The sequence below is a fragment of the Pecten maximus genome, unplaced genomic scaffold (assembly GCF_902652985.1).
Source record: "Pecten maximus unplaced genomic scaffold, xPecMax1.1, whole genome shotgun sequence".
NCBI classification, from domain to species: Eukaryota; Metazoa; Mollusca; class Bivalvia; order Pectinida; family Pectinidae; genus Pecten; species Pecten maximus.
In genome coordinates, this window is record NW_022982993.1 from 1 (window position 1) to 13,471 (window position 13,471).

Consider the following 13,471-nt stretch of genomic DNA (forward strand, 5'->3'; position numbering starts at 1 on the left):
TGACCTTAGCGGGGACGTCAATGCAACATGGCCAAACTCAACCACCATAAAATACCGATGTGTAAATGTAACGTTAAATTTAACTAAATGATAACAAACGAGTGTTAATGAGTCCAAGGAGAATAAGACCAGGTGTTCCGACAGAGTAAGCGTAATATAATAATATATCAAAATCAGAGACTTATCAACCAGTACTACAGAACACCAAAATGTATATCGTACAAGCAAACATACTTCTTTATGAGGTTCATACTATTGAAATGGCCATATTCAGATAACCGTTATTACTGTATAAGGAGTTGGCTTGGAACTGGTAATTAACAGCCATGTGTCGTGGTGGTAGCGAAAAATATGGGAAATTAAGAACAAACAAGATTTGCACTGTATTTTCGATAGTATGTAAAAAAAAAATCCCTATAGCAGCTCTCATATTAGCATTTTGCATGTATATGTTGATGCACAGTGCGGTTGGGGAGAGGCAGGTAGTGGGGAAAAGTCTTTTTTTTATTTGGATACTGCACCATGAGATAAGAGGATGTACCTCCGCGATCATGTAATTGATAAAAGTTTTCAGTTCGTCATTAATGATATCGTGGCATTGTTTGTATATCAAATTTTGAACGAAAACTAAATCGTTCCATAGGTTTTTAAAACAGTCGTTCGTTTACAAGTCAGTATTCTACGTGTTTGTTTAAGCTCAATAAAACTTCGCTAAATGTTTGTTTCCAATTTATTCCAAAGGTTTCCAAATCCTTACAATGTTCATACATACAAAGGCTTCAAAGCGACTCCAATGTTTTTCTAAAAAAAATCTCTTCCTGAGAATCAGGCTTGTGGAAATCGATTCACATGTTGTCCTATGAGAGAAGACAGCGCCTCCCTATTACAGCACCCTCGGATACCCAGAGGTTATGTTCACTATCGCTCCTAAACTGTTTCCTTTGGACCTGATGCCAGACTTAAACATTCTGACCTCTAGATGTGGTTCCATGCAGTGTCTAGTGAGACGTCTATTAGCTACCGTTGTAGCGGAAACGTATTTGTCACTCTTAACTACATGTATGTACATTTTGTTTTACTTTTTAAGTAGTCAAGAGTGACAAATGTTTTTTCCCGCTACAACAGGAGCTGGACAGCTTTCTGTTAGGATATCCAAGTGTGATGTCAGGGCCAGCGAAAACTCGGCTTATTTCGCTTAAATTGAAATTTGACGCCTTCAGCATGCAACTCTGCGACCAGGAATGAACATGTAGATAAAGGTTTGGTCATCTCAACATGCTGACTGACTTATGGCATAACCGTTTGCTTCTTCGTTTTTGAGAAGATATTTAAACTATGTCAAAACAATTGAAATCTTTTGACCTTAAAAGTAGGAAGAAACTTTGTTGCCTTCATCCCAGTATGATAATGGCCCAATATCTGACAGGGCCTCTTGGTTACTGAGAAGAAGCCGTTAAAAGATTTTAACACATTTGTTCCCTGCAACCATGAAACTAAAAAAAAATAGGTCAAGGTCATTGATTTGAACAACCTTTGTAGCCCGTCATACCAGCATGCTACTGGTCCAATATCATGGCCCTTGGCATCATGGTTACTGAGAAGTCGTTTAAAAGATTTTAACACGTTTGATCCCTAAGGATTTGAAAAAAACACTCTAAAAACTCTATAGCTCTTCATCCCAGCATGCTACTAGCTCAATACACGCGGTGGCCAAGTGGTTAAGGTGTCCCGACACTTTAACACTAGCCCTCCACCTCTGGGTTGCAAGTTCGAAACCTACGTGGGGCAGTTGCCAGGTACTGACCGTAGGCCGGTGGTTTTTCTCCGGGTACTCCGGCTTTCTTCCACCTCCAAAACCTGGCACGTCCTTAAATGACCCTGGCTGTTAATAGGACGTTAAATAAAAACAAACCAAACCAAATCAATACACGACCCCAGGTCACTTGAGTTATTGAGAAGAAATCCAAAATATTACGTGTTTATGACGCAAGGTGATAGCAATAAAAGGTCTAGACAAAACGTCGGACAGGTAGCTGCATGAATGTCAGACAATGAATGAAGGATGATCTGAACAACCAAATCATCTGATGACAGTTCTCAGGCTAACAGAATAAATATCAAAACAGTATGTTCATGAAAAGTTTTATTTTTCATTCAAAAATTATTATTTCTAAAAACAATTCACATATTCTTGTCCTAAAATGAGTCTGGTTTTAACAGTTCTATATGGTACTGTAAGCCCAATAATCTTATAATACAAAAACCACAGGGACGAAACACACATTCCTATCCATTATAAGTCAATAATACAGTATAGATACTATAATACATACATGTGCATGTATATATGATCATGGGTTGAAAATGTGTGCCAAGCCCGTGTGAAAATTGAAACAGCTAACATATTGTCGATAACAAAACTGTGGCGATGCCTGCAGTAGCCAAAGTGCAAGGCGAAAATCCTGCCAAAAAGAAGACTAACTCTCCTTATATTGTTAATTGCTGAACTTTTATTTTACTTAAATATCAGTCATTGCAAAGATAATTTAAAAAAAAAAATCATACTATCGCTGTCGTTCGTACTCGTGTATAAGAGTAAACTTTGGGGAGATGTTATAACTTTTTAAATCTGTCAATAGAATAAAATGATTTAAGTTTTTTTTTTTTTTAAGTTTCCTGTTAATGCGTCAATATTTGTATTGTACCATTAGTATAACTACTTATAATAATAATAATAATGGTCTTTATTTATACTTGATAACATGTTGAGCTTAAAAACTCGTCTTACACATGGTACGTCAGGCTTGCAGGCCTACGCCTACACTCAATGGAACTACATATTATTGATTTGAGTTAGACTTATCTCTTTTGAAAAACAAGCATTCTGAAAGTATTGCTAAAGCAATTAGTGTCCCCTACCAGTTATTTGAAACTTGTTTTAAATTGAGTACTTCATACCAAGCCTAATCAAATTGGCATTGAATTAGTGCGGAACATATCATTTTGCGAGAATTTAAAAGACAGACATTCACTATTTCTGTATAAAAATCTGAATCTTTGATTGACTTTTTTTGGCCACTGTTGGAGACAATTTCCTCTTCAGATACAATGTTATGTCCATTATAGGAAATTTTGAATTCATTCTCGGGTACCTTTCCTTATTTTCTTTTTGGACCAAATAAAATGTTTTTGTTTTTACCTAAATGTTATGATAGGTTGTTGTCAACAAGCCAATCATGGCAAAAATCCAAAACTAGGGATACGTTTAGAAGAGATGGTTTTTGGACAGTGATTTGAAAACAATAGTTGCACAGGCATCTGTATACAGAAGTAGTTTACAACAGTTTTCTATGCTCATTCTCATACCATTGACATAAACAAGAAATAAAAGTGGTCCTAATAAACCATCCTGGGAGACCCCACAGTGTCCACTAAGGAGGTTACCCCATCAACACTGTCTGATTGAGATCTGTTGACCAGATAAGACCTAAACCAGTTGTAGGACTCGACACCAATGCTTTTTAATTTGTCGCGCAGGATAGAATGGTTCCACGTGTCTTACGTTTTTTGTAAATCCAGCAGGACCATGCGTAATGGAGAAACACCGAAAACTCTTATCAAGGCCCTGACGAACTGGGCATTATCTTGACTTTTCCACAGTTGTATTAGACTTGACTATTCCACTGTTTCAGGTAAACCATTACCTGTTAAACTCTGAGACCTATTTACTTGTTTATCTCACTAAAAGGATGCATCATACTTTGCATTAAATGGGGATGTTTCATGGGTAATATTATGCCTATTGAAACCTTTACTGAGTTTAGTTTAACTGTTCAACATGGAGGACTGCAGTACTAGTGATAATGTTATTTTCATCACACAACTACATTTACAAGGAAATGGCCGCAGATGTATTCAGTACACACAGGATGTATACAAAACTAATCCTGGAGGTCTCAATCATCGTAAACTGACACCAAAACAAAAATGTGCTTATGGAAACCCAAAACAACCAGACAAAAGTCCAGTAAGGATCTATGAACAGTTACTGAACTTAAGGTAAATACTACTACTAGTTATTTGATTTTTCATGCTAACCTTACCAGATTCCCACCCCCGGCCGACAAATCCGCTCCTGACACACATTTTAATTAATACTGTTCAATGTCGGTAAAATCCTTCATTTTTGCAGTATTTATTGTGACACCAATTATGAAATTTTCATTATAATGCCCATTTTACTCTATAATAAGTATTTACATAAAATACATAAAACATTGAAATTATACATACATTATTTTTCCCCTGTTACATTATTTCATACCTGAAATGGGAAAATGGGAAGACCTATAAAGTATACAACACAAATCTGCTGATACGCTGATGCTCCAGATGGCGTCAACATTTTGAGCCAAACAGTGAGTAGGATGTGTAAAGAAGCAGGCTCCAAGTTTTTACTCCAATCAGTCTAACAGCAACTGTTGGAACAAGACTGTTTGAAGCAGGAATTCGGCTACAGGTTGACTGCTGTGAGGGGATACAAACGTACCAGCCAAAATCAGTTGGAGAAAGTCGGTGATCTCTTGTAGTCTGGTGGGAAAAACCAAAGAAAGTGGATGAAAACTGTACATGTATCCAGGCTTGATATTCGAAATTTTCTGTAAAACTTTGATGAGTCATCAAATGTTTCCTTCCACGATGATGACAGTGAGCTTGTTTGATTAAGTATGGCAAACGTGTTGTATTGATGATATAGTTATCTCTCTTTTCTGGATTTATCAAATGTGCTTCCCTTACAATTGTTATTTTTCCATTAGATATATATATTTTGCATTAAAATAATTAGCTGTTAACAGTTTGTCTTCTTATTTATTATCATCTGTGTAATAGTTGCTGAAAAGCGGGTGGCGCCTGGCCTCCTTTAAGGCCAGTATGGCATAGTTCTCGCTCATCTTTGCTAAAAAAAATTACGTTTTTAATTCTATATGATATATATGTTAAAAGTTTATAATAAACGCCTGCCCCCTTTTATCAAGGGGTATGCCAAGATTTTACAGCCATTCACATTGTTTGGTATTTTATATTCTGCAACTTTGGAGCAAACAGAGCTCGAGGATTGGACGTACCAGTTTTTGTAGTAGTTTTATAAACTTTAACTTTACCAGGACAAAAATATATCTTTTCCACAGTAGCAGGTGTTAATATAATATTTGTCCACGTCTCAACTATACTTAATGCAACAACGATATATGACATCACAGCCATGTTTTAACTGTTGAAATATATAACATAATTATATTGATATGACTAGCTCGAACTATTTAAGTACATATAAAGCAAGAAATGATAGCCTTGTCTGACACCCAATGAAAATCTTAGATTAATGTCTTAAAGCGTGCGCCAAGGTGATGTCATTAGTCCTTCACTTTTAAACTTTTAACGGAGGAAATTGTGAATTGGACATGTTTGACATGCTAAAAAAGGTAAAGAAGTGTCCCGCTGTCTTGCTGCCATGCAATTCCCGAAGAACAATTTTGCGTAATGAACGAGAGACTATGAAGATATACCTATGATCCTGTCCACCTTTACTTACCGATCGTCAATACAGGATTCCATCAGTTACATATATTTCTTCCCACTGTGACTCGTCAGATCTTCAGAATCGGCAGATATTTCCTCAGGTGACGGTTTATTTCCGGCCTTCGCCCTCTGGAGTTCACTGTCCTTCATCTGGTGTACCTTCACATGGTTCTCATCTTGACCAGAAGATGTCGTTGGTGTTGCTGCTTCCAAACCTTCTGTCGTCTCGTCGTCGTAGCTATCATCCTCAATCCCTCATTGTTTACAAGGCTGTCGTGACATGGAGACTGCATAAGGACATCTTCTTTCGGGTATGTGCTCAATTTCAAACTGATAAGTATCGAGGGTTTCTACCTCTCGAGCAATCTTGTCGTCTGAATCTTTGGTAGAGAGTAGCCATCTGAGAGTGGCATGGTCAACTCTTAGTTTGAACTACAGTACGCGTCAGGTGTTATGGTTCTCTTTCACCCTCAGGGTTGCGAGTGTCACTCAAGTGTAGGGGATTAAGTACGCCCCGTGTTTCAACTCGGGTGTTTCCACCGGCCACCACCGGCCGGGGCCTTGCGAGTGTTGGGGATTAAGATCGTAGGAAAAGGTGTGAAGACTCACAGCTGGAGACGTGGTCGTGGTCAGAGTTTTGCGACCTTTCACCTTTACCTGTACTGATTGTTTTACCATGTAACAATTCATTTACATGCTCCTTCGGATTTTGAGAAAACGTAAAATACAGTATAGCCGTAGATTGGCTGAATGATCATGAAGTCATACGTAATTTTTATTAATTGGCAACGAACTCGTGTCCTAGCTGCTATTACTCTCAGGGACGTCAATTATCACAAGTATACCTGGTAAGGCATCAGTACGTGGGATGATTATCAATTTAGACAAAATATTTCTTGTGTTTTCAAAACAAGCACTAACTCATAGAGTTTTCGTACCCGCCTCCATCGCATCACGCCACACAAAACGCCCGAACCTCGTCTTGCAGTACAAACTCTAATGCTTTATACACATGTACATGTAAATGTAATAAAGAATTTGTATATCGATTCAAGGATGAGCAAATGGTATTGATTTGAATTGTGTAACCATAATTATGTTTTAAACATTTGATCGCTGACGATATTTAACTAGTTATTGATGCATGCCGCGCTAACAAAAATGTATCATTTGTGTTCTTAATTTTTTTGAATTGCACACATTTCCCTTAACTTGTGAACAAATCAAAAATTTTAATGAAAAGGTGCTACAATTTGTAATACCAGAAACATATATAACAGAGATAAGTAGCTCTCTATTTGCCCCGAAGTGATACCCTCATGAGCAAAGACCGATTTACCCGTGCTCGCGTGTGTGATAGGGGACTAGGCCTTCTCGATAAGGGATATGCTTGACTGGTCACGAATAAAAGTAGCCATGCACCAGTTGTACGGGTAAATAGCGATTTTATTTATCCCTAATACGCGTTTCTGGTAATGCGTCCAATTATTTTTTTTTAGTTTACCAGAAATTAATATGAATCTATGTAAATATACAATATACGTACATTGTATCTGCCTGTACATTGAAGTAACCGAGGCGTGTGATAGAGCCGCGGTCGTGTCTGGATTCATGGGCTAATATACTAATTATATAATTAGCGTCCGGTAGTAAAAATGCGGTCATGAGCATATATGGCTTCATCAAGTTTTCATAAGGATACCATGACAACTCTTTGTTTATTTAACATTCGGAAAAAAATTACTTTAAAACTCTACTCATACTGAAACTGTCAAATTGTAATAATTATATCGTGGCTCTTATACATATTATAAGTGTACATGTACGTGAAGTCAGCACACTCGATACACTAGTACCGATAACATATTTTCTGTTCAATATGCCACCTCGGAATATTACGAAAGGATGTTCAAACTGTTTAGTTGCATTTCATCAGAGACTTGTGTATATCAGGATATATACGTATCAGATTTCATGATACTAGTTTAGTTGTTACGAGATCCATGATTCTTTGTGATGGTAGTGTTACGATAGGCCAGGTGTATAGTGTTCAATGGGGACATAAACAGACAGAAGTGTCAGATGCTTTTTTTTTTTTTTTTAGTTAAGTTATTATTATATTAATCATTGAAGACTTACTTCAAAGTCAATCGAAAGCCGAGCGGGATTTACTCGCTCGCGCTCCAATCACAATATTGCTATAAATAACACAAACACCAAGGCGGCAAAATATCGTTAAATGTTACAGTGTTTTGTTTTCTCGATTTCCCGGTAAACATTTGTGGTACTCATCTAGCTAGGATTTAAAAACTAAAAACGTACATAATTTGGAGTGTATATGTACCGTACATTTACAACACAATACATCTGTAGTATCGCTAGTATAGATCGTGATTTCATTACATAAAAAAAATATCTCCGTTTTCTCAACACCGGGCTGGGATACTGCAGAGACGTGTATATCAGATATATCACGTTTCTGGATACTGTAAGTACAAAATGTAAGTCCAGCTACAGAGTACCTGTACTGTACGACAAGGTATGTTCCAACAAACACATCACGGTATCAGGCAGTGTACCTGTCAATCATGAATCAGGACCTTTGTTCCACTAATCCCCAACACTCTTCCACACCGTGTCGCGCGGTGTCAGTAAACAGGTGACCACTCGGGTTTTGAGCCGGTGTCAACCGGTGTTTCAACCGACATGCAACCGACCGAGTGAGTGGAAGGGATTAGACCTCGCCACTGTGGCGGTGATTGGGGACCATACCACCTGACGCGTACTGTACTTGCCGTATAGAGAAAATGTTTGATAAAGTAAACTACTGACAGTAACTGTCGTCTGGTAACACGATACCTTCTTTCGGACTTTGTGAGTGTTCTACTTGCAAACGCTAACGGTCGCTCAACCAGATTTCCGTTTTGCGATTGGATTTTTGAATGAAAAACACCTATCACGAAGTTACTCGCATCAGTATCGAGGATAAAAGTGCCCTTTTGATCGGGTAACCGATTATTTCCGAATCTGTTAGTTTATGTTTAAGAGCGATAAACGCGTAATAATGTTCTTCGGTCCACTTAATGGTCCATTTTTCTTTGTCGGCTAGAGAAGTCGGTAATACGAGCACAACCCTAGAAAACTACGTAGCTCTTTGACGTTCTTCCGGAACAAAGGGGTCAAATACATTTGTAGGCTTAAATCGCTGAACTTCTCAATAACCAAGAGACCCAGGGAGTTAATATTGGGTCTGAAGCATGCTAGGGTGAAGGGCTACCAAGTTTGCTAAAATGAATGACCTTCACCTATATTAAAATTCACAGGGGTCAAATAGGATAAAATCTTTGAACTTCTCAATAACCAAGAGGCCCTGGGAGTTGATATTTGGTCTGCAGCGTGCATGACTGAAGGGCAATCAAGTTTGTTCAAATTAATGACCTTGACCTATATTCAAGGTCACATGGGTCAAATAGGCTAAAATCATTTTTGAAATTTCAGCCAGTTTAACCCCCTTTTTCCCAACCGCTCAGTCCCCTGAGGGCTGGGGACCGTATTATTCACAATGTTGGTTGACCTTTGGCCATGGCATGGGAAGTTTCTGCAAAATTTCATTGAAATTGGTACAGCGGTTTCTGAGAAGAAGTCGAAAATGTAAATTGCAAATGGCCAACGCATAGTTCTTAATGGCACTCATGACAAAGAGGCTTGCAGCTCTTTGAAGTTATTGATAATACACAGCAGTCGAGGGAACACTAAAATACAACTTCCTCCTTCGTTTACATTCTGTCAGAGGATGTTGCATCAACTACAAATACATTTATATAACACAGAATTGTCAATTTTATACAATTATTGCCAACCCCAACATGTAATGAAATATATTTATTTTGATTACATGTAAAGTCTAATACAGAAGGATAGCTCGTTGCTAGAGTGAAAATTGATTACTTAATTACAATAACTGTGCCGTAAAGAGCATAATTGCCGTGATCACCTACTGTTGTTTAACATCCATAAGTTTTCTCTGACTTGAATCCGTCACTACAAATATCGATAATGTAGTGTTCCTTCTTCTAACCATGACATTTTCACATCAAAACTGAGTACTAAACATTTAAGAGCAACTCATGTCTATGTAGGATTCTTTATTGATAAAGCCTTACATTAGGTTCATCAGGAAATCTATAAATTACATAAGCAAGGTTCTGATATACACAGTGCATCAAGAATGTAATATGACAAGAAATTTCATACATGAATATCTCACAGGGTATAAGCCCATGCTCGGGAATAAGCCCACCCCCTTCACACCCCACCCCTGTTCCTTTCACATTTTTCACTGCATATTAGAACCATATTTGGGGATATGCCTATCCTCTATTTTTGAATGCATAATTATTTTTTAGTAAAAAAATTCTATCGTCTGCCATCTTGGAAAGGATTTGCCTAACTGAAATTACCATTAATGTAGGAATGCTTTTGAACAGAAATCTAATTAAAGAATTAAGAACTTACTGTAACTTAAAATCTTAATCAACTCCATAACAAACAAAGAGTTTTCGAAGGTTCTCTAACCAGGGTCTGATGTTTGGCTTATTTTCATCTCAAAATCATGTCTGATATACAAAGTGGTTATAAATACATTTGGCTACACAAACTAAGCCTTGTGAAATGAGATGTGTGACGAAAAACCATAGAAATGTACATACAAAGAGGTCTGTGGGCATTAACAGTCATCTGACTCTATCGATCTTTGTACTATTGTAGTAAACATACCCAGTACCAAGTATAGTGATACTGTTAGCCATGTCAGTCATCTTTTTCTTTGGACGACTCGAAAAATACCATGTAACAACACTTGATCAGGACCATCTCAGGATCATTTCAGGTAAGTTAGATCTGAATCCCACTCATTGAACTTGAGAAGAAGTTTAAAATAGGTGTTCAGGGAAAACCATGATTGCACAATCATGTTACAAAATGTTTGCAAAGGCTGCCATGTGAAAGTTTTTACGAAACCAAAAAACAAAAAAAAAATGTTTGTTGGCTCCACTCCTTAACATCCCTATCAAATTTCAGATCAATGGCACCCAGTGACCTGGAGAAGAATTTTGAAATGTGTTTTTAAGATGGCTGCCATGGTGGCCATCTTGGATTTTGGCCAACCCTAAAATAACAATACTTGGTCAGGACCATCTCAGGATCATTTCAGGTAAGTCAGAGCTGAATCCCACTGGTGGAACTTGAGAAGTTGGTAATATGAAAAGTTTGGTACATATGGCACATAACAACTAATGAAGCACAATGGTTATAGGTCATCCTGATCCTTCAGGTCAGATGACCAAATAAATGTACATGTACAATGTATATAGAAATATAATATTCAGATTAAAATATACAAAAAATTTGCTGTAAAGTTCAAATTAAAATACATGTATATACAAAAATATATTTATTGTATTTGCAACTTTTCAGTTATTTAAATAGATATCAGTAATAATAATTGATGTCATGTGAATATAGGAGTGTATTAAAAGATTATGGTATAAGTTTCGTTTTAGGTGTTTAACCTCAACACATCTAGAGTCATAAGAAGACAGATGGTATAATTTGAAATTTATAAATATGAAACAGATATAAATGTTAAGGTATTGTGATAAACATGATGGTTCAAAATATCTCGGGGGTACATTTTTGGAAGTTTTATAAAAAATCAAACTTACTACCCAACAAGAGGCCCATTGGCCTTAACCGTCATCTTACCCTAGTACTATTGTAGTATACATACTCAGAAGTAAGCATAGTGGTACTGTTAGCCATAGTGGCCATCTTGGTTATCTGACCAACCCAGAAATAAAAACTCTTAGTCAAGACTTATTCAGGAGCCTTTCAGGCAAGTTTTAGCTAAACCTCCGACCAAGATGGATCTTGAAATGAAGTGCAGACTGCCACTGGTAGAAAGTGTGAAACCATGCACCTTGGAGGTTATGTGGACGACACGCTCTAATTGAATGGGGTATCACAGCCCCATCTACAAGAAAATGATTCATTTATGAGTATTGTACAATTGCAATATTGGTGTTTCTTTTATTGAAATCATACCAATCAACCTCTAATGCTTCTATTCATTCCAAAAATTATTTTGAGATGATCCATTGTTTGGAAAAATCATTATTGTATAATGATTAAATGTAGTCTTCATTCAAACGAACTCTGATGCTCATGATCATTCTTAAAATCCTTGTTTAATGACTTTCTCAGTCTACACATTCACATAATCATCCTGGTTGGTTTGTCGCATTTGCTGGTCGGGGGGTGGTGGATGGGCGCCATCATCCTTGGACTGTGATGTACATTGAACTACACCCTTGGACAAAAGCGCACCATCGTCGCTAAGCAACAGAGCTGGCCAGATGACATATTCAACGTATTCTCCACTCTTGGTGTATTTCCGAACGATGTTTAAATCAACTTTGGAAAAGGGAGGAAAGTCCGAAACAATTTCCAGAGGCGGATCCTGAATACATGCCAACCAGGAAACCTCGAGGCATTTATCCAAGTATAACGAGATCTCCTTATTTGTCCACTGGACAAAATCTCTCCCCTTGTCCGTCTTGTATGTCTGGATATATAAAATTAAATATTAGCAGAGAACTACTTAGCATGGTTTTATTTAACCATTGAATACCCATCTGATTGTATCTATTGGCAATATGAATGCATTCCATAATTGTATTCACATATCAGAGTTTGTTTTCATAATTTTCTAATTCTATATATCATTTGAATTTCTTTGTTGTTTATTTATTTACTTGAATAAGCAAATTTCCTGAAAATCATAATCAGCTAAATGATTGGTGTAATGCGTTTAACAGTCAAGTCAACATGCAAACCTACGTTAACCTAAGTGAGCATGGAACCAAAATGACGTCATATACCGGTAATTGATATTCTCGACATGTATATGTGATCTACGAGAGTCCAGTAAATATAATCCAGATAAACACTTTATGTTGTGGTTTGATAAAACACCAACTTTCCATATACACGTCTGTGATAAAAATAATTGTGAAAGGAAATATATATATATGTACAGTGTATGTATTTCTGTCAAACATTATTATAACACTATAACTACAGTTCTTTTCCTGTTTCCTAGAATATTTTATGCAAATTAGGTGTATAAGTTGTTTTGTTGGGTAGTGCAGTGGTAACAGACACTCGCCTTTTCCCTCAGTGACCAGGCCTCACTTTCATCAAGGTTCCGTTAACGCAAGGAAATTCTTTAAAATTGAAATTTTCCATAGGAAAGCATTATAGGACTTTAGGAAAAGTTTTTCCTTATTATCCAATAATGCTTTCCTATGGAAAATTTATGTAAAGGAATTTCCTTACCTTAACCGAACCTTGATGAAATCAGGACCAAGATTCAATTTCCTAATCTGATGTGAAAAGGAGTTTCAAGCCCAACAAATGTGAAGTTGAAGTACATACCTGACATAAATAAAATTTGAAGCTTAAGTACATACCTGCCTAATGGCTTTAAGCGATTGTTGAAATGCCACTTTTCTCAGTTCTACAACTTTCTGAGTGATCATCTGTCTAACCATCTGTACTGCACCTCCGGCAGGTCCCAAGTCTTTGTCCTTATCAAACAGATGTTTATTTCCTTCAATTTTATTATATCCCAGTACATGTAATGATGTTAGTTAATATCAGAGCAATTTTGGCAGAACCCCATTAAATATAAAACCATATGCAAAGAATGGACCGACGTTTTCATTGTAGGTCAAAGATGAAAATGTAGGTCAGAGTTACCTACATTTGATACCTGATACACTGTAACATCAGATTGACCTAAGCCCCAAGCATGAAGTTCCAGTGACAAGTA

At 37.0% G+C, this 13,471-nt stretch overlaps 1 protein-coding gene across 1 annotated transcript; it reads right to left on the reverse strand.

The window, feature by feature from the left end:
• Window positions 1-9,710: 9,710 nt before the first annotated feature.
• LOC117321237 lies at window positions 9,711-13,260 on the reverse strand. The gene is made up of 2 exons (XM_033875704.1): window positions 13,110-13,260; window positions 9,711-12,202 (listed from the first exon to the last, which is right to left on the reverse strand). Exons 1-2 carry the CDS (start codon window positions 13,188-13,190, stop codon window positions 11,843-11,845), a joined length of 441 nt encoding a protein of 146 aa, XP_033731595.1. The 5' UTR covers window positions 13,191-13,260; the 3' UTR covers window positions 9,711-11,842.
• Window positions 13,261-13,471: the final 211 nt, after the last annotated feature.